The 26,886-nt window shown below is 61.1% G+C and overlaps 4 protein-coding genes across 4 annotated transcripts in view; 3 read left to right on the top strand and 1 right to left on the bottom strand.

Moving 5' to 3' along the window:
- Positions 1 to 2,090: 2,090 nt before the first annotated feature.
- SPRYD4 (SPRY domain containing 4) lies at positions 2,091 to 5,129 on the bottom strand. Its single transcript, XM_032785529.2, has one exon. The coding sequence runs from the start codon at positions 3,975 to 3,977 to the stop codon at positions 3,510 to 3,512; it is 468 nt and encodes a 155-aa protein (XP_032641420.1). The 5' UTR covers positions 3,978 to 5,129; the 3' UTR covers positions 2,091 to 3,509.
- A 5,548-nt stretch (positions 5,130 to 10,677) lies between these two features.
- On the top strand, positions 10,678 to 13,527 carry LOC116827738 (aquaporin-4-like). The gene is made up of 5 exons (XM_032785528.2): positions 10,678 to 10,692; positions 11,330 to 11,689; positions 12,486 to 12,650; positions 12,857 to 12,937; positions 13,312 to 13,527. Exons 1-5 carry the CDS (start codon positions 10,678 to 10,680, stop codon positions 13,525 to 13,527), a joined length of 837 nt encoding a protein of 278 aa, XP_032641419.2.
- A 3,605-nt stretch (positions 13,528 to 17,132) lies between these two features.
- Positions 17,133 to 20,224, top strand: MIP (major intrinsic protein of lens fiber). The gene is made up of 4 exons (XM_032785525.2): positions 17,133 to 17,504; positions 18,693 to 18,857; positions 19,425 to 19,505; positions 20,020 to 20,224. Exons 1-4 carry the CDS (start codon positions 17,133 to 17,135, stop codon positions 20,203 to 20,205), a joined length of 804 nt encoding a protein of 267 aa, XP_032641416.2. The 3' UTR covers positions 20,206 to 20,224.
- A 6,578-nt stretch (positions 20,225 to 26,802) lies between these two features.
- The window catches only part of TIMELESS (timeless circadian regulator), a 21,240-nt gene continuing 21,156 nt past the window's right edge, over positions 26,803 to 26,886 (top strand). The window contains exon 1 of the mRNA XM_032785507.2: positions 26,803 to 26,864. The gene's annotated coding sequence lies outside the window, so the exon portion shown is untranslated. The remainder of the gene's footprint in view (positions 26,865 to 26,886) is intronic.

Below are 26,886 nucleotides of genomic sequence, written 5' to 3'. Positions count from 1 at the left end.
AATTTAAATTAAAAAATCCAATTTTTATTAAAAAAATATTAGATTTTTATCCACCCTGGTCTTCACTAAAGACATTAATGGTGACCGGATGCTCAACACGCTAAACAACAACCCCAAACAGGGAAAGCCTAAGATACAGAATATTTAGATACCTTAAATGTATTCAGGTTGGCAGGGCCTGATGAAATTCATCCCGGGGCACTTAAGGAACTAGCTGAAGCAATTATCTTTGACAATTCCTGGAGGACAGGGGAGGTCCCAGAGGACTGGAGACGGACAAACACAGAACCTACCTTTAAAAAGAGGGTCTGGGAAGTGACAGACCAATCAGCCTACTTCAATAAGAGGAAAGACACTGGAACAAATGATTAACCAATCTGTTTATAAGCCCGTAGAGGATAACAGGGTTATAGGGAGCTGCCAGCATGGATTGGTCAAGAACAACTCATGCCAAACCAACCTAATTTCCTTCTGCATGGCCCACGTGACATTCTCATAAACAAACCAGGGAGATCCAGTTTGATTAAATTACTCTAAGATGGGTCCACGACTGGTTGAATGACGGTATTCGGAGCAGTTATCAATGGTTTGCTATCAAACTGGGAGAGCGCATCTCCTGGGGTCCCCCAGGGGTCAGTCCTGGGCCTGGTACTATTCAATATTTTCATTAATGACTTGGATAATAGAGAGGATGTCTACAAAATTGGCGGATACCATCATGCTGGGAGGAGTTACAGGCACTTTGGAGGACAGGATTAGAATTAAAAACAACCTTGACAAATGAGAGAATTGGTCTGAAATCAACAAGATGCAATTCAATAAAGACACATGCAAAGTACTATATTTAGGAAGGAAAAATCAAACGCACAACTCCAAAGGGGGGAATAACTGACTAGGCGGTCATCCTGCTGAAAAGGATCTGGGGGGTCGAGTGGATCACAAGTTGAAGATGCAGCTGCAAGAGACTAATATTCTGAGCTGTATTAACAGGAGCCTCATACGTAAGACACAGGAAGTAACTGTCCTGCTCTACTCAGCCCTGGGGAGGCCCCAGCTGGAGAACTGGGTCCAGTTCTGGGTGCCGCATGTTAAGAAAGATGTGGACAAATTGGAGAGAGTCCAGAGAAGGGCAACAAAAATGATCAAAGGTTGAGAAAACCTGACCTGCGAGGAAAGGTTAAAATGACTGGGCAGGTTTAGTCTTGAGAAAAGCCGACTGATGGAGGGACCTGAGAACAGTCCGCAAATGCGCTGAGGGCTGTTCTAATGACAGTGACTAATTGTTTTCCACATCCACAGAAGGGAGAACAAGAGCAATGGGCTTAATCTGCAGCAAGGACGGTTTAGGATATTAGAAAAAACTTTCTAACTCTCCAGATAGTTCCCACCCGGGCTTCCAAGGGAGGTTGTGCAATCCCGGCACAGGAGATTTTTAAGAGGAAGTGGGACAAACAGCTGTCAGGGTTGATCTAGTGTTACCTGTCCCTGACCTTGCAAGTCCAGACCAGCCTGTTTCTGGGGTGAGGGTGGGTCTCTGAGATCAGCACGTGGATTTGCCTTCCCAATGATCGTTTTGTGGGTGCTGGTTATTTCTCCCCGTAGTAGTCAGATCAGAGGGTCTCACTGCCTCCCCAGGGAGCGTCACGTACAGACGAAGGCAGAGAACGGTAGCTGGCACAGTGGTTTAACACACGTCTTCTTAGCCCCATGACTTGATTCTTGCAGTACTCGCATAGTACACACTGAGGCTTCTGCATGGCCAGTCTCTGGCCAGGTCTGTCCGCGCACTTCGACTGCGAGCTCCTTAGGGGCCGGAGGGGCTTTTTGTTCTCCTCATGCAGCAGGACCGGAGCGCCTAGTGCAACATAGGAAGGGAGGATTGGGACCTTATCTGAGAGCAAGATTCTGGCTTTTGGGAAGATGGACCCCTACTGAACAGGGGGCTGCGGGTTGGGAGTGAGGGGCACCAGCAGAGCTATGGGGGGCAGAGGCGCAGACAGACCGACCAGGCTGCGCTTCGGCACTGTTTAGGGAGAGGCACGTTGCGTCAGCAGAGCAGCACCAGCGCAGAGAGAAGGGACACACGCCGCTGAGGATTTTCCGGTTTATTACAGGGGAGACCCACCAGGTCGCCAATACACACAGTCAGCAAAGCACCACCAAGAGAATTGGGTTTGTGTGAATGTAGCTGGATGCACCAGGGCTGCTGAGGGATGGGACCTTCCCCTGAAGCAGGGGTGACCGTGTGGCTCTTCAGAGGTTAATATGTGGCTCCTTGTCTAGGCACCGACCCCGGGGCTGGAGTTACAGGTGCCAACTTTCCAATGTGCCGGGGTGGGGTGCTCACTGCTCAACCCCTGGCTCTGCCCCAGGCCCCAGCTTCACTCCACTCCTTCCCTCAAGGCCTCCCCCACTTCCCCTGAGTCTGCGGCACCCTTGTTCATCCTCCTCCCCCCTGCCCCCCGAGCCTCCTGCACACCACACAACAGCTCATTGTGGCGGGCGGGAGGCACCGGAAAGGAGGGTTAGGTCCTGCTGGCGGGTGGGGGACGTGGGGGAAACTAATGGGGGGCTGCTGACATGTTACTGTGGCTCTTTGGCAATGAACATTGGTAAATTCTGGCTCCTTCTCAGCCTCAGGTCGGCCACCCCTGTCCTGGAGGATTGTGACGGGGCAGAGGCAAATGGGGTGGGGGGGTAGCACTGTTCCCTCTCCCCCAGCTAAGCCAGACAAGCCATGGCTGAGAGCAAAGCTACAGACACAAAGTCCCTGCCCAAACTAATGCACCTTTCTGGGTTTCCCCTGCACCTAGGAACAGCCATGTGGCAGCATCGGCCCCAGGCTGTTTGGCTGCTCGTCCCTGGGGCCTGCTGATTGGCTCTAGGCAGTGGGGCGGGGGAGTGAGGACAGCTTTGGGAGGGATGCTGTGGGAGAAGAGGGAGCTGGTTCCTGGGCTGTGTATTAATAAAGCACTTGTGGAAACAGAAGCGTAACAGCCTCATTTGCCGACACAGGAGGGGAACGGGATCTAGGTTTCCAGAGAGGTTTGGGTGCAGCCCAACTGTCCTCCCCTCCCTGAGATAGAAGGGGGCAACAGTGACACTTCGCTCCCTCCAGCAAATCCTCATGTCATTCAAATCCAAATCTGCCAAACGGGGCACTGGGTGAGGCTGGCGCAGGGGTCGGCAGGGCATTTGGCACAGGAGTGGCAGATGCCCATAAAGCTCCTAAGGACCAGCTGAGATGGAGAAGGGAAACAAGTCCAGGATTGCCTGATCCCCCGGGCAGCGGGGGTCTTCTCTGCTCCAGGGTTCCCAGCTGGGGCTGAGCAGGGACTGCTCCTTCCCAAGGGGAAAGCAAGCTCTCGAGCTGCCTGGAGAGCGCCCCCTCTGGGCCAAGCAGGGTGAGGGGACTGACAAATCCCTTTCTCTGCCTCACGCTGAAGCATCGTGGAAGGGTTTCCCTACAGAAGGACATGTCCAGACATCCCAGGCTCTGGGGTTGACCGTTAACTGTCCTGGAGGTTCTTGGGCACATCCAACCCAGAATGAGTTAGCAGCTCCCCATCCCAGAGAGCAAACGCAGGCACCACAGGCCCCTGGAACTCCGTGGCCAGGGTATGGATTAACACCTGCTTGCCTACGTCCACCAGGCTGAGCTTCCTGCCCTCGTAGTCCAGGAGCAGCCCTACGCGCTCGGGGTTGCCGATGTTGCGGATGGGGGTGGTTTCGTTGGACAGCATGACGTACCACCTGCGGTGGGAATACGCAAACACCCAGGAGTGGTCGTCATGCCCAATGCACCCTTCCCTGGAAATGTCCACATCAGCCACGCCGATACGGAACTGCTGCGAACGCTTGACTGTCACTTCCCAGTAGTGCTGGCCGCTGGACAAGGCAGCATCCCCCAGCACCACTGCCCACTCCCGAAATCGCTCAGGGTTCTGGGGGACCTTGGTTGGGTCAATCCCCAGCATGCAGTAAACGATGCTGGTGCCTTTTTTGGAGAGATCCAGGCTGCTGTGAGCCGTTCGCTCATCTAGCTTGAAACTGATGTCTGCGGGAGAGGAAAAAAGACAAGGAGAAGCTTCACTGAGGGTTCACAGAAAGAATCCACCAGGACAGCAAATTCTTCCACACCAAGATGACCCGAACCAAGATAGTTCACGTTAGTGGGCTGGTGCAGCTAGACTGTTGGTTTAAAGGGCACACAAAATAACAATTATACTTCAGCGTCCTTTCCTGTTTTGCTTACACCTGACATTTTTAGGGTTACAGTCGTACCTGAGATCAGGGCCCCTTTGTGTTAGGCACCGCACAAACGCAGTTAAGAGACAGACCCAGCTCTGAGTCTTACAAGCAGGTCACTTTTGAAAATCTCTCTTCTGCCCCACCAGTAGAATGAAGTTAATAGCAGTTCCCTCTCTCACAAGGGGCGTTGCAAGGATACGTGCATTAACGAGTGCAGCATTGCCAATTCGTGCAATTTTATCGCGAGTCAGGAAACCCCCCAAACGTTGCTAAATGTCTCGGCGCCTGGAGTGAGCTGATTTACAGGAATGTCTCAGCTTCCCAGCAAAAAATGTAGCAGTAAGTTTGTAACCTTCATAGGAGCAGGAAAAAACGTGAATCCTAAAGCAGGAGGCAGATCAAAAGAACCCAACGCCCACTTCTCTCGATCTGAAGCCAGTCTCTGGGGCAGGGACCCCTGTGAGCACCCAGACAGGATCCCTGTGCCCTGCCAGGCGCTTGTGCCATGCAAACCTCAGTAACTCACATGAAACCTCAGATGGTTCTTAAACAAAGCATAACCACGGGGCTGAGCTCAACGTCCCTTTAAAAACAGCCGTCCCTGCAGCTGCTCTAATCTTTTCCATGGTGGGAGCCAAGTCTCAGGAAGGAGAGTGAGCTGGCCAGGAAGTGGGTTGCAGAGAAATGGGAGAAAGGTCAGGCTGCGAGTCTCAGGGGCTGGGTGGGGCCATGCATCAGGGACTGGGAAACCACTGGACAAGGTCGCACCAACATTTCGAAAGGCAGCCCAGCTTTGGGGGGTAGGGGGGCACCCACACACTGCCCCAGCAGGGAGAATGGGGTTTAGGGTCCCAATCCCAGGATGGGGGGAATGAAGAGTCCAGAGCTGGTACCGGGCCCACGCCAGCTGGGGGGAGGGTGCGCCTAAGAACAGGGCAGGTCAATGCTGAGGAAGTGATGTCATGGCAGCCCCAGACCCCCTCCCCCGGGCCACCCCATGGGGGGCAGTGCCAGCCCCCACCCCCAGGCCAGCCCCAGCCTCCATGTCACCCCAGGGGGGCAGTCCCAACCCCCCCCTCCCCCCCAGGGGCAGAGCTCATGCCCGCCCCCCGGGCCAGCCAGCACCCACCCTTTCAAAGCCAGCCCCCACCTCATCCCCCTCAGACGCCAGCCTTCAACCCCACCTCCCACCCATGGGGGCAAGTGCCAGCCCCCATGCCCCACATCCAGCCCTCAGCCTCCGTGTCACCCCGCGGGCAGTCCACCCACCTCAGAACCAGGCCCCCCACCTCACCCCCAGGGACAGAGCCAGCCCCCCAACCGAGCAGCCTTCACTACCCACCACCCCACCCCTGGGGGCAGAGCCAGCCCCTTCGGCAGCCATCCCCCCCACGCGGGGGGACCTCAGTCCCGAGCCAACCCCCCACCCACGCCAGCTCCGGGGGCCCCGCCTGGCCAGGCGGATCCCACCCCGCAGGCCCTTTGTTTTGGTTGGTGTTTTATTTTTATTGGTTCCTCCTCTGTTGGGCTCTGCTGGTGCCTGCTAAGGACGGGGGTGGCGGTCTGGGGTCCCGTTGGCCGGGGGTTGTCCGGCTCCCCGATGGCCGGCCGTCCGCGCTGAAGGCGCTCTGAGGCGGCCGGGCTGGGCTGCGCGGGTGGGGCGGGCTCTGCGCCAGCGGCCCGCCGAAGGGGTAGGCCCCGCCCACGGAAGCCCCGTCCCCGCCCGAAGGGCCTGCGGGGTGGAGCCGCCTGGCCAGGCGGAGGCCCCCCGGAGTGGCGTGGGTGGCGGGTGCTCGGGGGAGTTGAGGCCTCCCGCGGGGGCGGGGCTCCGGGGGCGGGCCACCCTCCGGCGGGGGCCGCTGGCGCGAGCCCGCCCCACCCCGCGCAGGCCCAGCCCGGCCGCCTCAGAGCGCTCGCCGCGGACGCCCCATCTTGAGGCGCGCGGGACAACGCCCCGCGCACCTCACGTGACCCGGGCGAAGTAGCCGGCGAGGGGCGCCGCCATCTTGGATGGGCCTGGCTTCCGCTGGAGCCAGGGGCGGGGCCTATGCGTGACCTTTGACCCATATGACAAAGGGGCGGGGCAAGGCCCTGGTCCAGAGCCCAGCTTAGGGGACTGGCCAGGGGGCCTTTCCTGGGTCCAGACGCTGGGTTCTCTCCCCGGCTCTGGGAGGGAGCAGGGGGTCCCGGACACCTGGTTCTCTCCCGACTCTGGGAGGGGAGCAGGGGGCCCGATGCCTGGGTTCTCTCCCTGCTCTGGAGGGAGCAGGGGGTCCCGGACGCCTGGGTTCTCTCCCCGGCTCTGGGAGGGGAGCAGGGGGCCGGATGCCTGGGTTCTCTCCCGGCTCTGGGAGGGGAGCCAGGGGGGCCCGGACGCCTGGGTTCTCTCCCGGCTCTGGGAGGGAGCAGGGGGGCCCGGACGCCTGGGTTCTCTCCCCGGCTCTGGGAGAGGGAGCGGGGGCCGGACGCCTGGGTTCTCTCCCCGGCTCTGGGAGGGGAGCAGGGGGGCCCGGACGCCTGGGTTCTCTCCCCGGCTCTGGGAGGGGAGCAGGGGGTCCCGACGCCTGGGTTCTCTCCCCGGCTCTGGAGAGGGGCAGGGGGGCCTGGATGCCTGGGTTCTCTCCCGGCTCTGGGAGGGGGAGCAGGGGGCCCGGACGCCTGGGTTCTCTCCCCGGCTCTGGAGGGGAGCGGGGTCCGGGGTTAGAGCTGGGCGGGGAAGGAGCCAGGACTTGTCTGGTTTCAGCTACCGCTTTGTTTCTTGTTCTGCCTGTCTCCACTAGATGTCTGGTGTGTCTCCCCGCCAAGGTGCTATACACTGTAATTAGGGTGACCGGACAGCTAGTGTGAAAAATAGGGATGGAGGTGGGGGTAATTGGCACCTAAAAAAGAAAAGGCCCAAAAATATCAGAACTGTCCCTATAAAATCGGGACATCTGGTCACCCTAACTGTGAATCTCTTGCTGTTGTGTCAGGCATGTTGTAGAGCCGTGCCTCTCCGTGGACAAGCTCTGATTGATTAGGGGTAGGGGAGCACTTAAATCATTTTGGTGGCTCTTTTCTGCACCCTTTCCAGTTAACACACTAATGATGTTTTTCTACAGCAGCTGGAATCTCCAGCATACGTCTCCCAAAAATCAGAGCCTCCCCCAGAAGAACACCACCATTCGTTCCGCACACGACCAGTGAGCCAGCTCTCCTGATCTTCTCATAAATCTCGCGATAATTATTGTTTTCCTTAAAGGCCCAGCTCCTGGAGTTTGTCACGGAGTCCCCGGGCAAATGCTCTGGAACTGCTCCCCACAACAGCCAGTTCAGGACTTTGGGGAGCCTCCTCCCCTTGGAGCAGACTTGTTCAGGGCAAGAAGCTCACACGTCTTCACCTCCTGGGTCTCTCCTTGGAGCATTCAGCATCCTCTGCATTCCGTGTGCTTCCCACAGCGAGCCCACCCAGGCGGGGTCCTGGGGAAGCCACAGGGTCCTGCACCCACCACTTTGCAGTCAGACGTGCACTCTCAGCTAGCAAACAGAGGTTTATTCGATGACAGGAACAGAGTCAAAATCAAAGCTTGTAAGATACAGGAACCAGACCCCTCGGCGGGTCATTCTGGGGGGCCGTGAGCCAGACCCCTAGGTCTGCCCTTCACTCCTAGTCCCCAGGCCCTCCAGACTAACCAACCCCTCCAGCCCCTCCTCTCTGCTGCAGCCCCTTTCCGGGCCAGGAGGTCACCTGATCCCTTTGTCTCCAACACCTACAGTTGGCACCTTTGCAGAGGAGGGCCCAGGCCATCAGTTGCTAGGAGACAGAGTGCCGGCATTAGGTTGCACTGGCCCTTTGCTCTGCCAGATACTTAAGAACTGCCTAGGGGACACTGAGGCACCAACACAGTATTCAGAGCAAACATTAGGAACAGTCCCAGTTCGTCACAGAGTTGTGTGGATCTGGGATGATTTTAGCCTTACTATGTAAAGAACAAGTAAGTTTCTAGCCCTTGTGGCTGTGGAGGTGTGTGCACAGGGACGAGTGGAAGGTGGAGATGCCAACAATGGGCACCCTTGTGTTTGGGGCAGGCAGGGAGCTGGCACAGTGAGAGTAACATCAGTGCCCACCCATGGACGGGCATGGCGTGGGCTGCAGCAGTGATGGGCAGAGCTGGGCCCTCGCTGGGCTGGCGTTTGATGCTGATGGGGCCTGACAGGGCTGCCTGCCCAATGTGGGTGTGTTGGGGAGGCTGGAGTCCCAGCTGGGTGGCAGCGGGAGGGGGAAGAGGGGAGCTTTGTTTCAGCTATTGAGGCTGCTGATTGTTCTGGCTCTTTGCAGCAAGTCAGCACGCGCCAGGCAGAGAATGGCAGGAAGAATAGGGCAACCATAGCACCGGCCGGGGTCAGCCTGGGGCCGCCGCACCCCCAGCTTTTGCTGAGCCAGGTGCTTCAGCTCTAAAGCCCCGCTGACACCAGCTGGAGCTCTTGGGGGGCAGGGGAGGCAATGCTGGGGGGGAAGCATGGAGGAATTCTCCAGGGATGGCTCCGGTGGCCTCCAGTCAAAGGGAGTTTAAAGCCCAGGTGGCCCAGTGCTGTCCCCCTCCTGCACCATGGCTGGACTCCTGGGTTCTATCACAGCTGCACCAATAGAAATTGCTTCCTCTGCGCCTCACTTTCCCTGTCTGTAATATGGGGCGATTGATACAGGTACATGTTCATCCGGAGACCCATGCGCCCAGTGCGCCTGCGGATGCTCCCCCATGTCTCCGGGTGTGCTCACCTGGGGCACTGGTGCTAGTGGCGTCTCCAGAGGCCCCCTGTGATCGGTGCCCCCCTGTGCTGGGGCTGGGCTCTGCTGGACTCGTGGTACATGGGTGTGACAGCAGCGTGAGAGGAGACTCGCACCCCCAATCACAGGGCACCCAGCCCCATAGCCCCGTCCCTGCTCCTTGCAAGCCTGATTCCATCCCCACCTCCCCCTGCTTCCGCACACTCACCTGTGCACGCTTCCATGTGCATTCGCTCACCCACCTGCCCTACCCGGCCAGGCAGGCTTGCTCAATGCAGCATCACTCAGACACACGCTGCCTCCCTCGTGCCCTTGCACGGCCATTTTCACACTGTCCACTTGCACACTTGTTTGCACACTCACTGTTCACACACTCATTTGCATGCTTGCCCCATGTATACTCATTTGCACACTCACCATTCATACACTCATTTGCATCCTCCCTTGTGCCCTCACACACACCCTCTCTCTTGCCCCTGGCTCTGTAGCCCCCCTTCCTCTCTCCTTTCATCTCTTGTAGGAGGAAGAATCCCAGCCCTGAACAATGGTCGTCGTGACAACCCCCTTCAGAAGGGCCTTTGGCTCCTGTTTGAGATTCAAAGGGGCAGGTTGCCATGCCACCCGCTGGTTTCCAGGCACCTGAGTCACCAACTCCCCCCCCCACCGCTTTCAGGTTGGGAGTCGGACACCCCCCCCCGCGACTCCTGCTCATTCCCAGATCTCACCCCACCCCCACCCCGGGCCCTGCCCATCCCACCCAACCTGACCCTGGCCCTGCCCATCGCAAACCCCAGCTCCCCCCACCCTGTCTTGGCTATTCCAGACCCGAGGGGGCTGCTCCTCCTCAGCCCCCCTCCGTGGTCCCAGTTCTGCTGCCCAAGGTCCCGCTGACTCTGGCCAGCCTGGCACCAGCTGAGTCCCGGGGCGCAGTGACGCTCCCAGGGCAGCCGAGGTTTTCCATGAGCAGCCTCCCTGTCTGGGAGGTGTCAGGTCCTGGGCCCGGGAGGTGTCAGGTCCTGGGCCCAGGAGTTGTTCACCCAGCGCACAGGCTGCCGTGGCACCTGGGAGTTGCTCCGGGGGCGTTGGGGGCACACCCAGCTCTCCCCACGGCCACAGGACATGCTGGGTCCTGACAGCCCACATCCGCCCGGGTCCCCAATAAATGCTGGCAGTTTCTGCTCTGGAGAAGCTGAATTCTGGAATAATGGGGGGCTGTGGGTCGGGAGTGAGGAGCACCAGCAGAGCTGGAGGTGATGGGGGGTCCAGGGCTGGAATGGTGGGGGGTCTGTGGGTTGGGAGCGAGGAGCACCAGCAGAGCTGGAGGTGACAGGGGGCCCAGGGCAGGAGTGGCAGGGGGCTGTGGGTCAGGAGAGTGGCATGTGTGGGTGGAAGTTGGTTGCTGTGGGTTCGGTTAATGAGACTGGGGGATTCCCAGGAGCAGGGGTCCCTGGAAACGTTGCTGCCCCCTCTGCCCAGCGGGCACCCTTGGGCTCTGCCCCGATGCCCCTCCAGCCCCTTGCCCAGAGCCCGTGGCTGCTGTACCTTTAAGAGGAGCCTGGCCCGGAGGGGAGGGAGGGGGGTCTGAGGATCCCTGGAGGGAGAGCAGCGCAGCACCCTGTGTCTCCCAGAGCACAGCCCTCAGGAGCCAGCCGGGCAGCATGGCCATTGGCGAGGTAAGGGCTGCCCACCTCGCCCTCACTCCAGCACCCAGCGGGCAGCTGAGCCCTGGCTATGGGGCACCTGGGACGTTTGGGAGAACTTCTCTGTACTCCCTGCCCATCCGTCCGTCCATCCATATCCACCCACCTGTCCATGTCCATCCATCTGTCATTATCTACCCACATCCATCCATCTGTCCATATCCACCCACCTGTGTCCATCTGTCCATATCCACCCATCCGTCCATGTCCACCCCGCCCATCCATGTCCGTCCATCCATATCCACCCACCTGCCCGTGTCCCTCTGTCCATCCATATCCACCCACCCACATCCGTCGATACCCACCCATTCATCTGTCCATATCCACCCACCAGCCCATGTCCCTGTCCGTCCGTCCATATCCACCCACCTGTCCTTGTCCATCCATCTGTCCATATCCACCCACCTGTGTCCGTCCACCCATATCCACCCACCCGTGTCCGTCCATCTGTCCATATTCACCCACCTGCCCTGTGACCTGCCTTCCCAACAGTGTCCCCTCTGCAGACATGGTTCCAGACCCCCCACCCGTTGCCATGGGACCAGACACCCCCAAATCTGTTGCCATGGTTCCCCCCCACCTGGTTGCTGACTGTCTCCCCCCACCCCAGGAGCTGCGGAGCCGGCGGTTCTGGCGCTCCTTGCTGGCGGAGGCGGCTGCCACCCTGATCTTCGTCTGGCTGGTGCTGGGGGCCTCGTGCCCCGGTGGCCCTGGGCGCGTCACAGCCCCACTCGCCCTGCAGCCGGCTCTGACGGCCGGGCTGGCGGCCGTGGGGCTGGCTCACTGCTTCGGCGAGGTCAGCGGGGCCCAGGCCAACCCAGCCCTCACCCTGGCCTTGCTCTGCACCCGCAAGCTGGACGCCCTGCGCGGAGCCGCCTACGTCCTGGCCCAGTGCCTGGGCGCCGTCCTGGCCTCGGCCGCTGTCTACCTGGTGCTGCCCACTGCAGCCACCAGCCACCTCGTCACCAGGGTGAGTGTCTGAGCCGGGTCGCAGGGGCTCCCGTCCCAGCTGCCCCTTGGGCCCTGGGCTCCCCGGCTCCTGGGGTCTGTCTGGGGCCCCTGGGCGTTGCGGGAGCTGGGTAACCGGGCCCTGGGTGGGCCTGAGAGACGCGTGTGCCCTGGCTACTGATACAGGGTACACCTGCCTTCTGGGGGGACAGCAGTGCCACCCCGGCCCCCCCATTGGCAGTGCTACCCCACCCCCCATTGGTAGTGCCACCCTGAACCCCCCAGCGCCCCATTGGCAATGCTGCCCCAGCCCCCACTGGCAGTGCCGCCCCAGCCCCCCCATTGGCAGTGCCACCCTGAACCCCCAGCGCCCCATTGGCAGTGCCACCCTGAACCTCAAAGCGCCCCATTGGCAATGCTGCTCCAGTCCTCCACTGGCAGTGCTGCCCCAGCCCCATTGGCCATGCCTCCCTGAATGCCCTGTGCCCCATTGGGAGTGCCACCCTGAACCCCCTGCAGCCCATTGGTAGTGCCACCCTGACCCCCAATTGTAGTGTCTTACCCCGGCCCTGTGGGCAGGGCCACCTGTCAGACTCCCACCTTCCCATGCCCGGGAAGCAGGGATCCCGCCTTGACTGGACCCCGAATTTGACCCCTCTTGACTGTCCCGCCCCAGCCCAATGGGGACCCCCCAGACCTCTCGCTGCTGGGTCACCAACACAGCCCCTGACGCCCCCAGGGGTGAGCACCCAATGGCCCATGTGGCCTGAGGGCTGGGCCGGGGCCAGGTGTGAGCTGCCATCTTGTCCCGGGCGCAGGTGAGGAGCGAGAGCAACGCTGGGGAGGCGCTCGCCATGGAGACCTTCTCCACCTTCCAGCTGGTCTTCACCATCTTTGCCGTGGAGGACCAGCGGCGCCGGGGGGCGGGTGAGCCAGGCGGCCTAGCCATCGGCTTCTCCATGACAGCCGGAGCGCTGGCCGCGGTAAGAGACTCCCCCACCCCGAGGGAGGGCACGGCTGGGCCAGCAGGGTCCCGGGGGGCAAAGGAGCCCTGGGGCCGACTTCCCTCCCCCCGAGCCAGGCTCTGGGGGGCTGTTCCTCATCCGCTGGCCCAGGCTTTATGGCTCCATGGGCCCGACTCCTCCCACACCTGCACAATGTCCACTCACCCCCCTCCCCATCTCTGTAGGGGACGTTCTCCGGGGGCAGCATGAACCCAGCCAGATCGCTGGGCCCAGCCGTCCTGACGGGCATCTGGGACCACCACTGGGTGAGCCAGGCTGGGGCGTGCGGGGTGGGGGGGCACAGCGGGGTGGGGGGTCTGGCCCAGCCAGCAAAGACCATGTTGGGTCCATGACCTGGAGCTGAGCATCCTGTAATGGGCGTGGGGGGGGGGCGCGAGCCTGAGCACATGTCCCTCCCCCCCGAGGTGTACGGGATCTTGCTGGTCACCTGCCTGACCTGCCCTGTCTTCCCCCGCCCCCCCGGTGTATGGGATCTCGCTGGGCCCTGTCTGACCTTTGTTCCCCCCCATCCCCCCCGGGTACGGGATCTTGCTGGGCTCTGTCTGACCCCTGTCCTCCCCCCCGCCAGGTGTATAGGATCTCACTGGGCCCTCTCTGACCCCTTTCCCCCCCCCACCAGGTGTACTGGATCGGCCCCTTGCTGGGCGCGGTGCTGGCCGGCCTCTCCTATGAGTTCCTCTTCGCCTCCAGCGCCTCCCGGGAGAAGCTGGTCGCCTGCCTGACCTGCCGGGACATCGACATTGTGGAGACGGCCAGCATGTCCCGCTCCTCCCTCTCCACTGCCCCCCAGGATGCCACCCGGGCCAAGCCGCCCCCCAAGGGGGAGCAGCACTGAGCAGGCTTGGCCTCCCCCACCCCGCCCTGCCCCCCAAGGACCTTCCAGCCTCCATGAACCACCCCCTTCTGTTGTGATCCAGCCCACCCTTTGCCCTCCTGCTAGCCCCACTGAGCAACCCCCACCCCCAGTGCTGCTCCAGCTCCGGTGCCAGCTGCACCCAGCATCCACTGGTGGGGGCAGGGGATGGGCAAGACCAGGGCCACTTTGGATCAGAACTCGCCACAGCTCAGTCCTGGGACTCAGGGAAATAGGGCCACCACTTTTAGACAGAGCGTAGCCTGTGCACAGAGCTGGGGGCTGGGAGCCAGGACTCCTGGGTTCTGTCTCTGGTTTAGGGAGGGGAGTGGGGTCTAGTGGCTAGAGCGGGGGGGACTGTGCGCCAGGACTCCTGGGTTCTATCTCTGGTTTACGGAGGGGAATGGGGTCTAGTGGTTAGAGCAGGGTAGGGCTGGCACGGTCCATGCCCACAGCCCTGGTGCTGGCTGGGAGCCCGATGGCTCCTCTGACTGTTGATGATTATTGGTTTGCTCCCAGGCTGGCAGCAGCAGGTGGCGTAGCCCGGCCTGGTTCACTGCAGGGCGCTGGGCCCTCCACATCCGTGTGCCATTGCTGTTCCCACAGCCCCAGGGGGCCCCAAAGCAGCTGGGGCCAGGGCTGGGTGCTGCGCTGCTGCATCTGCAGCCTGATCACTGGGTGCCACACGGACCCCACAGTCACTGAGATCAAGGGCAAAATGGCCTCTGGCTTCATGCCCCCCCACTTCGCAGGCTGGGTTTGCTCATAGGTCTGGACTCTCCCCTGCCCCACAGACACACACCACCCTGGCTACAGGCTCTCACACGTGGCCCCCCCAGGTTACTGCTGATCGCACCCAGAACAAGCCAGCGGCACCACTTGGGAGCGGGGTCCCCCTCCACTCTGGCTGCAGCCGGCTGCTCGTTCTCTGGAGCGACCTGCTCCATGTCTGATCTATGGGGCACAGGGCTCAGCAGGCTGGCAGGCCAAGGCAGAGCGGGGTCCAGTGCCTGGCCGCTGAAGCTGGAGGGAACGAACCATTGGGACGGACCGGTATGGCCCAGATGGGCCGGGTTCGTTTAACGGGGGGCTGGCAGGAAAAACAAGCAGGCTGGAGATACCCCACGTCTCAGCAACCCCTGGGGCAGGAAGAGGGCCGGGAACGCAGGAGGGTAGAGGGGCTGAGGCAAGGGCTGGAACGGGCATGTCGCTCGGGGGAATCCAGCTGGCACCTGAACGAGCGGCATAGCAGGGTCTGAGGGATGCGCCCCGTCGGTGGGTTTAACCCCCTTCCCCCCCACATGCTGCCCCGATTAAAGCCAGTTTTGAGTGAACAGCTGCCTGGTCACTGTGTGTCAGGGCCTGGAGAGCCATGGGGCTGGGCCCAGCTGGACCTGCCAGGGAAGCAGGATGGATCCGCCAGGGGCCGTAGCCCCAGGGCCCGGTCTGCGAGTGGGAGAATTGGGGGGTTCCTCTGTGGGGTTGGGGTAAAGGCCTGAGGGCAGACGCTGTGGGGGGTGGGGGAGCAGAAGGGTAACTAGCCCTGCAACCATGACAACCGTCGCTGGGGAGTCTTCACACTGCACTGGCACCGGAACAGAGGCCAAAGGGTTAGAGTAGGGGATGCTGGGAACCAGGACTCCTGGGTTCTGTCCTCAGGAGCAGCGCTAGTGGGTTAGAGCAGGGGGGCTGGGAGCCAGGACTCATGGATTCTATCCCTGGTCCAGGGAAGGGAGTGGGGCTAGTGGTTAGAGCAGCGGTGGTGGGAGCCAGGACTCCTGGGTTCTGGTCCTGGCTCTGCCACAGACTCGCTCTGTGTGACCTTGGGCAATTCACTTTGCTAGTCTATGCACCTCAGTTTCCCCACCTTTAAATCAGGGAAAACAGCCCTGGGGTTGTGGGTGCATAAAGCTTTTGAGGGGTGTACCGCACCAGACACAAATAGCGCCTCCTGCAGGCTTCCCCCTCCTGAATTTGAGAGTCAGACCCCGAACTAAAGCAGAGCAGCTGCAAATGAGGGCAGGTTGGTTCCCATCCCCCCCTCGGGTCCAAAAGCTGAGGCCCGGCCCGGCACTTGGTGGGTGCTGAGCGAAGCAAACCCATTATCCCGGCCGCTTGCAGGCCTGGCAGATTCTCGCCCGCACGCCCAATGGCCCGGCCGCAGCTAATCCCCAGCAGCTTGGGGGAATTAGCTCCCGTTAAGCCAGCGCTGAGTAAACCTTCCTGGCAAACAACTGGGCCCATTGAATGGGCTGCAAAGTGCTGGAGAGACAAAATCCCAGGGAGGGTGGAGTGAGTGGGGAGGGGCACAGCACGGGCCTGATCCTGCAGCCCCCAGGGGACTGATCCAGGGGGTGCTGTCAGATGGGAATGGGGTTTGACCTCCGTGTCTCCAGCTCGGGGTGCGGATCCCGGCAGTGGCATGGGTTGGGCTCAGGCCTAACCCTGGCCCCTCCGCTCAGGGTAACCCCCATCACCCGGTTCCTTGCCAGAACCCCACCCAGACAGCACTGAGGGCGCTGGGCATCTCAGGGGTGCAGAGAGTCCGCCCAGCTCATGCTAGCACAGAGGTCGCCAGGGCAGCCCTGGGGGGTTTGTCACCCAGGGCCAAGAGAAAAAAATCTTCCCAATTTGATCCCTGCCAGATGCTGATGTGGTGCCCCCAGATTGGCGTAGAGCCGCAGGGTGCAAGGAGGGCAGGACATACAAGGGGTGAGCAGTATTGCACGGGTGGGAGGAATGGAGGGTGTAGATGGGGAGTCAGGGGCATCAGCAGAGCTGGGGGGAGCCTGGCTGTGCCTGCGTGCGGGGGGCACTGGCTGAGCATTTCTCCCGGGTGGCCACGAGGAGCCAGCGTGGCAGGAGACGGGGCCTGGCCCAGGGCTGAGTCATTCTGGTGTCCTGAGGGGTTCAGATTCCCCAGGATGAGGCCAGCAGAACCCCCCCCATGGTCTGGTAGTTCCCCAGAAATACCGTGGAGGATCCATGCTGCTCCAGAGAACCCAGCCCCCCTCGTCCCATTATGGGGCCATAACGCCCCCTTTGCCCAGCATCTACCTCCCGCTCCACTTCGCTGAGTCCCCAAGGGCTGGACGCCAGGGACAAGGAGACCCTGATTTCCCCCACAGGATAGGAGAGGTGACTTGGGGGGCAGCTCTGTCCGTCCCTCCCAGACAGTCCTGCGTGGTGTCCAGAGCTCTGCCTGCTCTTTGGGTGAGGGGGAGCGGCTGAATCTGGGATGGCGGGACAGAAGGCCTCTTTCTGGGGTGGGGGGCAGAGGAGGGGTCCCTGAAAGACGTTGCCATGGGGGCTCACCCCCCCAACTCCTGCTGCCCCCGAGTCCCTTCCACATCCTGTCCCTCCCTCTTGGCATCAGCCGGGGCTGGGGGGGAGCCTTTATACAGCCACGCGCGGCCCATCCCTGCTGCAGGGAATGAAGGGGTTAAGAGTCCCAGTCCCGAATCCCACCTCCTGGGCTGGACCAAGGGCCCCATATAAACCCCCCAGCCTGGGCATCCCCCGTAGAAAGGAGCCGGAGCCGGTGGGGGCAGTGAGTTTGCAGGCGCCCGGCCCAGCCTGCGCCCCCCATGCCTCCCGCCATGTGGGAGGTGCGCTCCCCCTCCTTCTGGAGGGCCGTCTTTGCCGAGTTCTTTGCCACCATGATCTACGTCTTCTTCGGGCTGGGGGCCTCGCTGCGCTGGGGAGTCGGGCCCCTCAACGTGCTGCAGGTGGCTCTGGCATTCGGCCTGGCCGCGGCCACCCTGGTGCAGGTGCTGGGCCACGTCAGCGGGGCCCACGTCAACCCGGCCGTCACCTTCGCCTTCCTGGTGGGCGCCCAGCTCTCCCTGCTCCGCGCTGCCTTCTACATGGTGGCCCAGGTGCTGGGCGGGGTGGCCGGGGCGGCTGTGCTGTATGGGCTGACGCCGGCCGCCATCCGCGGCAACCTGGCACTCAACACGGTAACCTGGAGGGAACTGGGGGGTGCTGGGACGCCTCTCGGCAGGAGGGCTCAGGGGTCCCTGGGAGGAGGGGGTGCAGCGCTCCCATGGGGGGCAGGGTTGGACTGGGGTAGGACCAGGAGACGGGCCGGGAAGGGACCCCACCCTGGGGGCAAGGGGGACCCTAGATCCTGGGTGGGCAAGGGTCCTGTACTCACAATGCCCCTGTGAATAGATGGTTGGTTTATGGGGCTCCGACCCAGCCCCCCGCCCTGTCTCTGGTGACACGGGGACCAGAGCCGGGAGTCGCTCTCCATGCTGGGCATGGCCGTCGTTCCCATCCCCGTCCGGGGAGACTGCAAAGCAGCTGAGTCCCCCGGCCAGGGTGCCCTGTGTCTGGCACCAGACAGAGCTGCTTATTCATGGCTGGGCGGGTGGTTGTGGCTGCTGGGAGAGTCCTGTCCTCCGCTGACTTCATGTACAATTGTGTGTGAGAGAGAGAAAGACATGCCTATGCTGCCCTTTTCTGGATCTGCAGTGGAATTGCTCTGCTGTGTGTCCTAGCCCCTATGCAGCTGACCAGTAATGGAGATTCCCCTTAGCATCGCTGTGCCTCTGGGGAGCCCTGCGTGGCCCGTGGCATTCAGTGGGGTGGTGTTGGAGAAGTGGATTTGTCACTAGACCCTTCTCCCTCCACCCCCCACCAATGCCCCTCTAAAGGCTGGGCCGGTGTGGGCCTCTGGGAGCTATTTCCACCTACGGGGCCTGCGCTCCCCGGTGTCGCTGCAGGCTGTGGAGGGTCATAACAGCAACGCAGCCCCCGGCTTGATGGGCTCAGCTGGAGGGGTGGGGTGTGGATCTGAAATTCCCAGCCCAGTGGCAGGCACCCTCTGCATCCAGAGTCTCCAGCCCTGGGAGGGCAAGTCGGCTCAGCAGCACCCCCTGCAGACTGGGGATTCCTGGGGGGCTAGAATCGCAGCAGGCAGGTGGGGGCTGCTATCACCCCCTCTCCTGACAGAGTCTGCAGCTCTGGGACAGGGGGTGCAGGAAACCTGGCCAGGTGTGGGCTAAGGGAGCTGCTACAGGGAGGGCCGGGGACATTCGATGGAGAGCTGGAAGCAGGGGTGACCCTGGGGAGGTTGCCCCCCGAGTGCTGGGACGGGTACTGCTGATCCCATCTGGATCCCTCTCTGTGTGTCCCCACTGCAGATCCACCCCGGCGTGACCCTGGCCCAGGCCACCACTGTGGAGATCTTCCTGACGCTGCAGTTCGTCCTCTGCTTCTTCGCCACGTACGATGAGCGGCACAACGGGCGCGTGGGCTCGGTGGCGTTGGCCATCGGCTTCTCCCTCGCCCTGGGACACCTCTTTGGGGTAACGCCTCACGGGATCTCCCCGCCCTGAGACCTGGGGCCCTGCTCCCGGGCCAGCTGGGTCCTAGCAGGCTGGGCCCAGCCTGGGCTCATCCCAGGTGCTGGCTGCAGAGCAGAGACCCCCCCCAACCCAGCCCTGGAGGGCTCCAGGCATTATGTAAATGAGGCAGTGCCCTTATTTGCATATGGGCAACCATGCCTGGTCGCCTTTGCATAAAACCTCCCCCGTCACCACCGCCTCCCTATGGCTGGGGGGTCAGGGCAGGGGCTATGCTGGGTCTCCCCGGCAGCGGGGTCTCTGGGGTGCCAGACACACCATAGGGACCCCGGAGTGGGGGGTAGAAATGGCTGTGACTATCGAGAGGTGGGCTACAGCGCCTCCCAGGGGTGGGGGGGAGCCCTAGGCACAGCACCCAAAGTGACCTAACAAACCCTGCAGCTGGGGACCCCCAACCCCCTCCCATGGGTGCTCTACCCCCCTGCCCCGACCCTTGGGCCAGCCAGCGCTGCGGGATGGGCGGGGCTGGGATCTCAGGGGAACCTCACCTTCCTGCTGCCTCTCTTGCAGATGTACTACACGGGAGCCGGCATGAACCCTGCGCGGTCCTTCGCCCCCGCCGCCATCACCCGCAACTTCTCCAACCACTGGGTAAGGAGGGGTGAGCGGCTTCCCGCAGCCACCTTGCTTTGGGTCCACACCAGCCATCCCAAGATGTCCCATCCCCATTTCAGTGCTGGGTGGAATGATCCTTGTATAAACAGCTGCCATGTCCCTCCCCAGAGGGAGCTGCATTATCGTGTGCTGTGCTGCCTCCTGCTGGATGGACTAAGAACAGCTCACGCCTGTGTCTTGGGTCTCATCGCTGCAGCTCAAGTGGCGTTTCAGAGCGATGTGCTCTCCCCCCATTCCCACTACCATGAATTTCAAGGACGAAACAAGACTGGGAGATCCAAGGAGGCTGCTCCGGGGGGCTACAGAGGAAGGGGACAGAGAGAAATCTAGGGCAACAGAGAGGATCCCACAGCAGCGGGGTCGGGGTGGGGGGTGTATGAAGGGACAGGAGATCGAAGCAGTGGGTGGTGGGGCGGGTTATTCAGGGATGGATGAAACCCCCACCCATGGCTCTGCCTAACTCCCATGCCCTTCATGCCTCCTCCCCCAGGTGTACTGGGTCGGGCCCATCCTAGGGGCCACCCTAGCCGGCCTCCTCTACGACTTTGTCCTCTGCCCCCGCATGCGGGGCCTGGCCGAGCGGCTGGCCATCCTGAAAGGCGAGCAGGTGGCGGAAGGCCAGGCCCCCCCGGAGCCTCCCGAGGAGCCCATGGAGCTGAAAACACAGGCGCTATAAAGAGGAGCCCGGGCAGCGCCCCCAGACACACCGCGCCCCCGGGGCGGGGACGGAACCAGCAGCAAAGCCTGGCCCAGTATCCGGACTGTAGTTCTGACTGGCCGATAGGAATCACAGCGGAGGGGAGACGGAAGGGACTGAATATGCTGTGCTCGTTTACGGACAGCGAGGAGGGGCCGGGGGACCCCGGGTGGGGGAGGGGATCCGGTATCTCTTTGTGTTTTTTTTATTTAATTCTCTCTCCTTTTTTTTTTGCTGTGATAAAACCTTGGAAAAAATTGTACTTGGTGCTGGGGACCCCCCCCCCCATGGAACTGCCCCCAGGCTCCAGAACTGCCCCCATGTGTGGGTGGTTTTGTGTGCGTGACCAGGGCGGGGGAAAGGAAGGAAAGGGTTAAAGTAGATCTATGCCCCCCACCTTTTCCTTACCTGCCCCCTATGTGTCAATCTGCCAGTGAATTGAATTCCACCCCCCAAAAAAACCTTCTTTGGAGGCAGTATGCTCTAGTGGTTAGAGCGGGGGGGGGGCGTCTGGGTGTCAGGACTCCTGGGTTCTATTCCCAGCTGAGGAAGGGGAGTGGGGTCTACTGGGTTAATGTGGGGTGGGAGCTGGGAGTTCTCTCCGTGGCTCTGGCAGGGGAGTGGGGTCTAGTGGTTAGAGCAGGGAGGGCTGGGAGCCAGGACTCCTGGGTCTCTCCCTGGCTCTGGCAGGGGAGTGGGGTCCAGTAGTTAGAGCAAGGGGGCTGGGAGTCATGACTCCTGGGTTCTATGCCCAGCTCTCTTGTTGCCCTTGGGCGAGTCAGGCCCCTCCCGTGCCTCAGTTTCCCCCTCTGTCAATGGGGATAAGAGCACTGCCCTGCCTCCCAAGGTTGGGTTGGGAACCTTTGTTCAGCAGGGTGTCAGGAGGAGCCTTCAGGTTGAGACTGGAGCCAGGGTCTGCGTAGGCCAAACCCCAGCTCCGCCCCAACTCTGTTCTGCAGCCTTGGGCCAGTCGCTTTGCCCCCCCCCCCCACTTCACTGTCCCTGCCTGTTAAGTGGGGACGATGCTGGGGGAGGAGGTGGGCTCAGTCCCTGCCGGCGGGGAGGGAAGGGGGCTCAGACCCTGCCAGAAGTGGCGTTAAAAACATGCACTGTCCCTATAAGTGATCAGCTGTGTGAGCAGTTTGGGTTCTGTTCCAGCTGAGCCGCTATCTCATGGCGGGCCTGTCCCGCTCCTTTCCGTGCCTCCGTTTCCCCGATCTGTAACTGGAGATTAAGGCTACGTCCCTACCTCACAGGGTGTGTGTCCGTAAAACCCTGACACCGAGGAAGGCCACTAGCTCTGCAGGGGGACTGCCCCTCCCTACGCCGCCCACAGCTCCCTAGAGCAAACAGACCTTTCACAGGGCCCTGTGTCCCAGCCCCACTGATTCCCCCCAGCAGCCAGCCCTTACTTCAGCACCGCACGTGGCAGGAAACCTGCAGGAGACTGTCACAGTGACAGGCTGATGGCGGGGAGAGCAGATGTAATCTATCTTGGCTGGAGTAAAGCTTTTGACACAGTCCCACGTGATGTTTTTGTGAGCACCGAGGGGAGCAGTGGTCAAGATGAAACAACCATACAAAAGACAGACGGGCCCCAGAGAGTCGTCATCAATGGCTCGCTGGGGGCGTGTAGCTAGGGGGTCCCGCCGGGGCCGGTGCTAGTCAATCATTTCATGAACGGCTTGGATAATGGGGCGGAGAGCGCCAAGCTGGGGGGGCAGCAAGGGTGGGGTTGGGATTCAAACCGAGCTCGAGCCGTCAGAGGACTGGGCTGAGAACAAGATGAAATCCCACAAAGATGGGGGCAAAGGAGGAGAAATCGAATGCTCGGCTACGGAAGGGGACTTGCCGGCTGGGCAGCCGTGGGGGTCGCAGGTTGAAGAGCCAGCGGTGGGATGCAGCTGCGGAAAAGGCGGCTGTCACTAGGGTGTGTTAACGGGAGGTTGTCGTCCTGCTGCCCCGGCTCTGGGTGGGGCGTGTGGACAAACAGGAGTGAGCCCAGGGAGAGCAGCAAAACTGATCCAAGGGTTAGAAACCTGGATTCATGAGGAAAGGTTCAAACTCCAGGTTTGATCTGGAGAAAAGTCGACCGAAGGGGGGAGCTGGTATGTTTTTTTCAGGACTGTTCTGCCAAGCACAGGGATCTCCACGTCCAACAAAGGCAGGACAAGCAGCAAGGGGCTTAATCTGCGATTTAGGGCCGATAGTAGGAAAAGTTTTCCGACTCTCTGGAACCTGCTGGCAGGGAGGCTGGAGAATCCCCATCACTGGAGGCTTTTAAGCACAGATGGGACACGCATCTGTCTGGGCAGATCTAGGATCACTGGGCCCTGCTTCAGCATAGGGGCTGGAGGAGCCGGTTTCTCGCGTGCTTCATATACCTCAGTCTCCCCATGCCCAGCCCCGCTCACTTTCCATGGGTGCCCGCCGTGTGCTTTGTCTTACCGGGTGTGGCTTTCAGCCCGCCCCAAACGGGCCCCAGGGTCCTGCTGGCTTTAACACCCTCGTGAGGTGCCCAGACCCCACCTGCCCCTAGAACCATGGCTGCAGCGCCCCTCAGGGGCAGAGAGGAGACAAGGCACCATTGGGATTCCTTAGGGAGAGACCCGGGGGTTCCCTCCTGGTGCCACCCTGCACGAGGCACTTCCCCTGGGGCAAAGCATTAGAACAAATTAGATACGTTCACGGAAGAATGATCCATCAGTGGCTATTAGCCAAGAACATCAGGGACGCAAGCCCACATGCTCTGGGCGTCGGCTCTGACCGCCAGAAGCTGGGGCTGGCAGAGGAGGGATGGATCAGTTTAAATTGCCCTGTTCCGGTCACACCCTCTGAAGCGGCTGGCACCGGGCATGGGCAGAGGCAGGACACTGGGCTGGATGGACCATTGCTCTGCCCCAGCGTGGCTCTGCCTAGGGCCTAAACATGCAGCTGGATTGGATGCTTCACGCTGGGCCACGGGGCTGGGTCAGTGGGAGCCAGAGGCCTTGGATCCGCGCTCGGGGTAGATTTATAAAGGGCAAATGGGCCTTTAAATTGCTGACCCTAGAATGCCCTCATTCACTGCCCGCGAGGCTGGAATGAGCCTGGCACTGCGGGACTCGGGGCTCTCCAAGCCCTGGCCTGGCCGGCGCTGTGGATCCTAGCGGAGGTGGGGCTGGATCCTGCTTTGACCGGAGTGAATCCGGAGTAGCTCCACTAAGCGAACCAAGGGCAGAAACAGGTCTCCTGGGTCAATCAACCCCTGCTGGAGTTGAGGCAGCCGGTAGCGTCTGCACCTGGGGCTCTGGAATTGGGGTTGCAATAGCATGGCTGGTGTGGGGGAGGGTGTCAGAGCCCCAAAGGGCTGCAGCTGCCCCCTCCCTGCACAAAACTGGATGGGGGGGCCGCTGGGTTTGAAACTAGACCCCCGCTCCAGGGCCACAAGCCCCAAGCAGATTGTCCTGCAGACTGTTGGAGCTGGGGTCCTGAAAGCCCTGCTAACCCCTCCCTCTCCATTAACCCCTACCATGCCAGTCCGCAACTCCCAGCGCATCCCAAACTGCCATGCAACGGTTTTGCATGCCCAGTTTTGCACAGGTCCAGACGCCAACACAAGGGGCAGGGCAGGGTGAGAATTGGGCCCAGGCATAAAGCGTGGGGAGGAGTTACACATGGGGGGCGGGGGGTGTCTCCACTGGCGTGAGTGACGCATTGAAGGACTTGCCCCTGGCCCTCTCCCCCTCCAACCCTCTGCCTGGCTTTGTGTGGGGGAGAGAGCAAGAGGGCGGGTGCATTTCATCCCGGCCCGTCTACCTCAACACCGGCTGAGCTCCCTGAGCTAGAAGGGGCAGCGCCGGGAGTGCTCTGAGCTCAGCTTCCAGCCAACGGGGCTTGTGTCTGTTCTGCCCCCCCTGCATTGGTCAAGACACAGCCCAAGCTACTGGGGATCCAGCTGCCCCCTCTCCTCTCATCACCTTCCCTTTGGGTTTTCCACCAGCAAAATGAGTTAGGTCCCTAAATACATTGGGCAATCTAGGCCTTAGCGTCTCTATGCCTCAGTTTCACATCTGGGATAACAGCCCTGCCCCACTGTACACGGGCATTTGCAATGACCGATGCTTTAAAGATACTACGGGTAGAGGCGGGGGCCAGATAAATACCATAGAGAGCTACCGGGTTATGCCTCGGGGAATTCGGCGCCACTGTGTGCGCGCAGAATTCATGTTCCCCTGCAGATTGCTTTGCTTCTCCCTAGAAAAATGCCTTTCTGACAGGGAAGCCACAAGAGCAGTCACGTGCCCCTCCCCAGCAAAGCGAGCGCATCTTTTTTGGGTGCCTAGAGCAGCTGGCAGAGAGGTCAATCACTGCAGGGAGGTAGGGCCGGGGACACCCCTGCTGGTGGCTCCTATCCTATGGTGGGCTCAGCTGCTAGTCCCGGCTGGGCTGAGGGTGGACAGGACGACTTCTTCCCCTGCAAGGAGTGGTTGGGGCAGGTCAGATCCTCCCCCAGAAACCTCCCCCGGCTACAGAAAGCTCTGCACCACTGCGCCTGTTTCCTGCCCCCATTGTTCCTCAGCTACGGGGGGAAGGTCACCGCCCAGGGAGAACACCCTGTCTGCCCAGCCCTTCTGCATCCAGACCCCCATAGCCAGATCCACCGAGCCCAAAACCCCTGCCCCCACCAAGCCCCCTGCACCCAAACCCACACCTCTCTGATCCTCACCCCCTCTGCACCCAGGCCCCCCCGCTGAGTCCCACCCCTTGCATCCAGACCCCCATCCCTGCACCCAGACCACTCACCACTGAGCCCCCTGCACTCAACACCCCACAGCGAGCCACCTCTGCACCTGCATCACCCAGACAAGCCTCCCATAACCAGACCTCCCACCCCACTGAGGCCCAACCAACTGCACCCAGATCTCCACCCCAAGTCTCACAACACCTGGACCCCTCCACACCCAGACACCCCCCACCCCCGCTGAGCTCCGAACACCTTTGCTTGGACCCCTTCACAGAGTCCCATTCCTCTTGCCCTGGAACCATCCAATGAGCCCCTGTGCATCCAGATCCCCCATGCCCGCACCCAGATTGCCATACCCAGAACCTTCTCACCCCACACCTGGATCCCCCACACACACTTGGATCGGGGGCCAGGGCTTGGCTTGTGTGCAAGACTCTGTCCCTCTCCTTTGCTATGTTGGTGCACCTGGCCTGCGGGGGGGGGGGGGGGGGGGGGAGAGACAGGGCCCCACGGGGGATGTCAAGGTCAGGTGCAGCCTTGCCAAGTATGTGTGTGTGTGTGTGTGTGTGTGTGTGTGTGTGTGTGTAAGAGACAGAATGCACAAACTGACAATGGATGAGAACAGAGAGAGACAGGCAAAAAAGCAAGACAGCCAAGCAGTAGCCTGTGAGCACAGTGCAATCCTGAGGAAAGCTACAGGAAGCACTTCTGGGTCTGTTAGATAAAGAAGCTTGGGTTGTAAACCAAAAAACAGCTCCTTTTGTTCTTGGTTTCTCCTGCATTTGGAGAAGCAGGACTTTGTACGTTTATTGTAATGAAACANTTCCCCACCTCCGTGCAGCCACTGTACCTTCTCCCTGCACACTCATCTCCTCTTGCACACTTACCTAGCACTACCGCACTGCAGCTGCCGCATTTATTTATTGATAAATAAAATGCACAGAATTGTAAACTATTGTGCACAGCATTTTAATTTTTTTGGCGCAAAATTCCTGCAGGAGTAAACCTCGCCCCTCCTGGCAAACTCTCCTTGCACACTTACCTCCCCCAGTACACCCCCCTTGCACACTCTCCTTTCCCAGTTAAACCCCTTGCACCCACATCCTCCTCATTGCACATGCATCGCTCCAGGCACACACACAAATCCTAGAACACAACGCTTGCACACTCATTTTCCAGTGAAAGCACTTCCACGCTTGCACACTCGTCTCCTCTCGCATAATCGCTTGCACGGTCAACTTTCCCAGTAAAAGACCTTGCACATACACACCTTTCTCCTTTCACACTTACCTCTTCTTGCACACTCACCTCTCCCAACACACACCGCCCGTGCCCGGGCACGCTCCTCCTTGCACGCCCCACGCGCGCTACCCTGTCTGGGGCTCCGGAGCAGCCCATTCCTGGGGTAGGGGTGTGCGCTCACCCACCCCCTCTTCCGGGAGTGGTTCGCTCCATCATGCTGGGCCTCAGGAGGGAGGGGCCGGGCCGGCTCTTAAAAGGGGCAGTGTCGTTATCCCGGTTTGTGGTCCCCACAGCCGGGAGACCCTGATGGGGACATCCAGAGGCCTTTCCCCCCCCCCCCCGCGGGGAGGGCAGGACTCCTGGGTTCTGTTCCCAGCTCTGGGCGGGGAGTGGGGTCTAGTGGTTAGAGCGGGAGGAGGCCCCAGGACTCCTGGATTCTTCTATCCCCGGCTCTGAGATGCAGCCCCAGCTGAGCCGCCCCTCCCCTTGTCCTTGCCTCAGTTTCCCCCCTGGAGGGGACTCGCCGCGTTTCCCAGCGGGGGAGGGGAGCTCGCAGCTCCGCTTTGCACATGCCGGGCGGGGGGGTGGGGGCGGCTGCTGTTGCCCTTTTAAGGCCGTGCAGGATTTCGGCGCCAGCGAGGCTCGGTGCCGCCGCGGGAGCCCGGGCCGGGTAGGGGGCGCGGTGGGCTCGT

Source organism: Chelonoidis abingdonii, chromosome 26 (genome assembly GCF_003597395.2).
Source record: "Chelonoidis abingdonii isolate Lonesome George chromosome 26, CheloAbing_2.0, whole genome shotgun sequence".
In the NCBI taxonomy this organism is placed as follows: domain Eukaryota; kingdom Metazoa; phylum Chordata; order Testudines; family Testudinidae; genus Chelonoidis; species Chelonoidis abingdonii.
Note: the sequence above shows the minus strand (reverse complement) of the source record. Positions and strands in the feature narration are given on the sequence as shown.

Excerpts from the sequence above, each read along its gene's own strand:
- LOC116827738 (XM_032785528.2), top strand. Across the intron at positions 11,690-12,485 it reads CCAGCCACCTCGTCACCAGG|GTGAGGAGCGAGAGCAACGC; the intron begins GTGAGTGTCTGA and ends TCCCGGGCGCAG. Across the intron at positions 12,938-13,311 it reads GCATCTGGGACCACCACTGG|GTGTACTGGATCGGCCCCTT; the intron begins GTGAGCCAGGCT and ends CCCCCCCACCAG.
- MIP (XM_032785525.2), top strand. The coding sequence starts at position 17,133 with ATGCCTCCCGCCATGTGGGAGGTGCGCTCCCCCTCCTTCTGGAGGGCC. Across the intron at positions 18,858-19,424 it reads CCCTGGGACACCTCTTTGGG|ATGTACTACACGGGAGCCGG; the intron begins GTAACGCCTCAC and ends CCTCTCTTGCAG. Across the intron at positions 19,506-20,019 it reads GCAACTTCTCCAACCACTGG|GTGTACTGGGTCGGGCCCAT; the intron begins GTAAGGAGGGGT and ends CTCCTCCCCCAG.
- SPRYD4 (XM_032785529.2), bottom strand. The coding sequence starts at position 3,977 with ATGCTGGGGATTGACCCAACCAAGGTCCCCCAGAACCCTGAGCGATTT.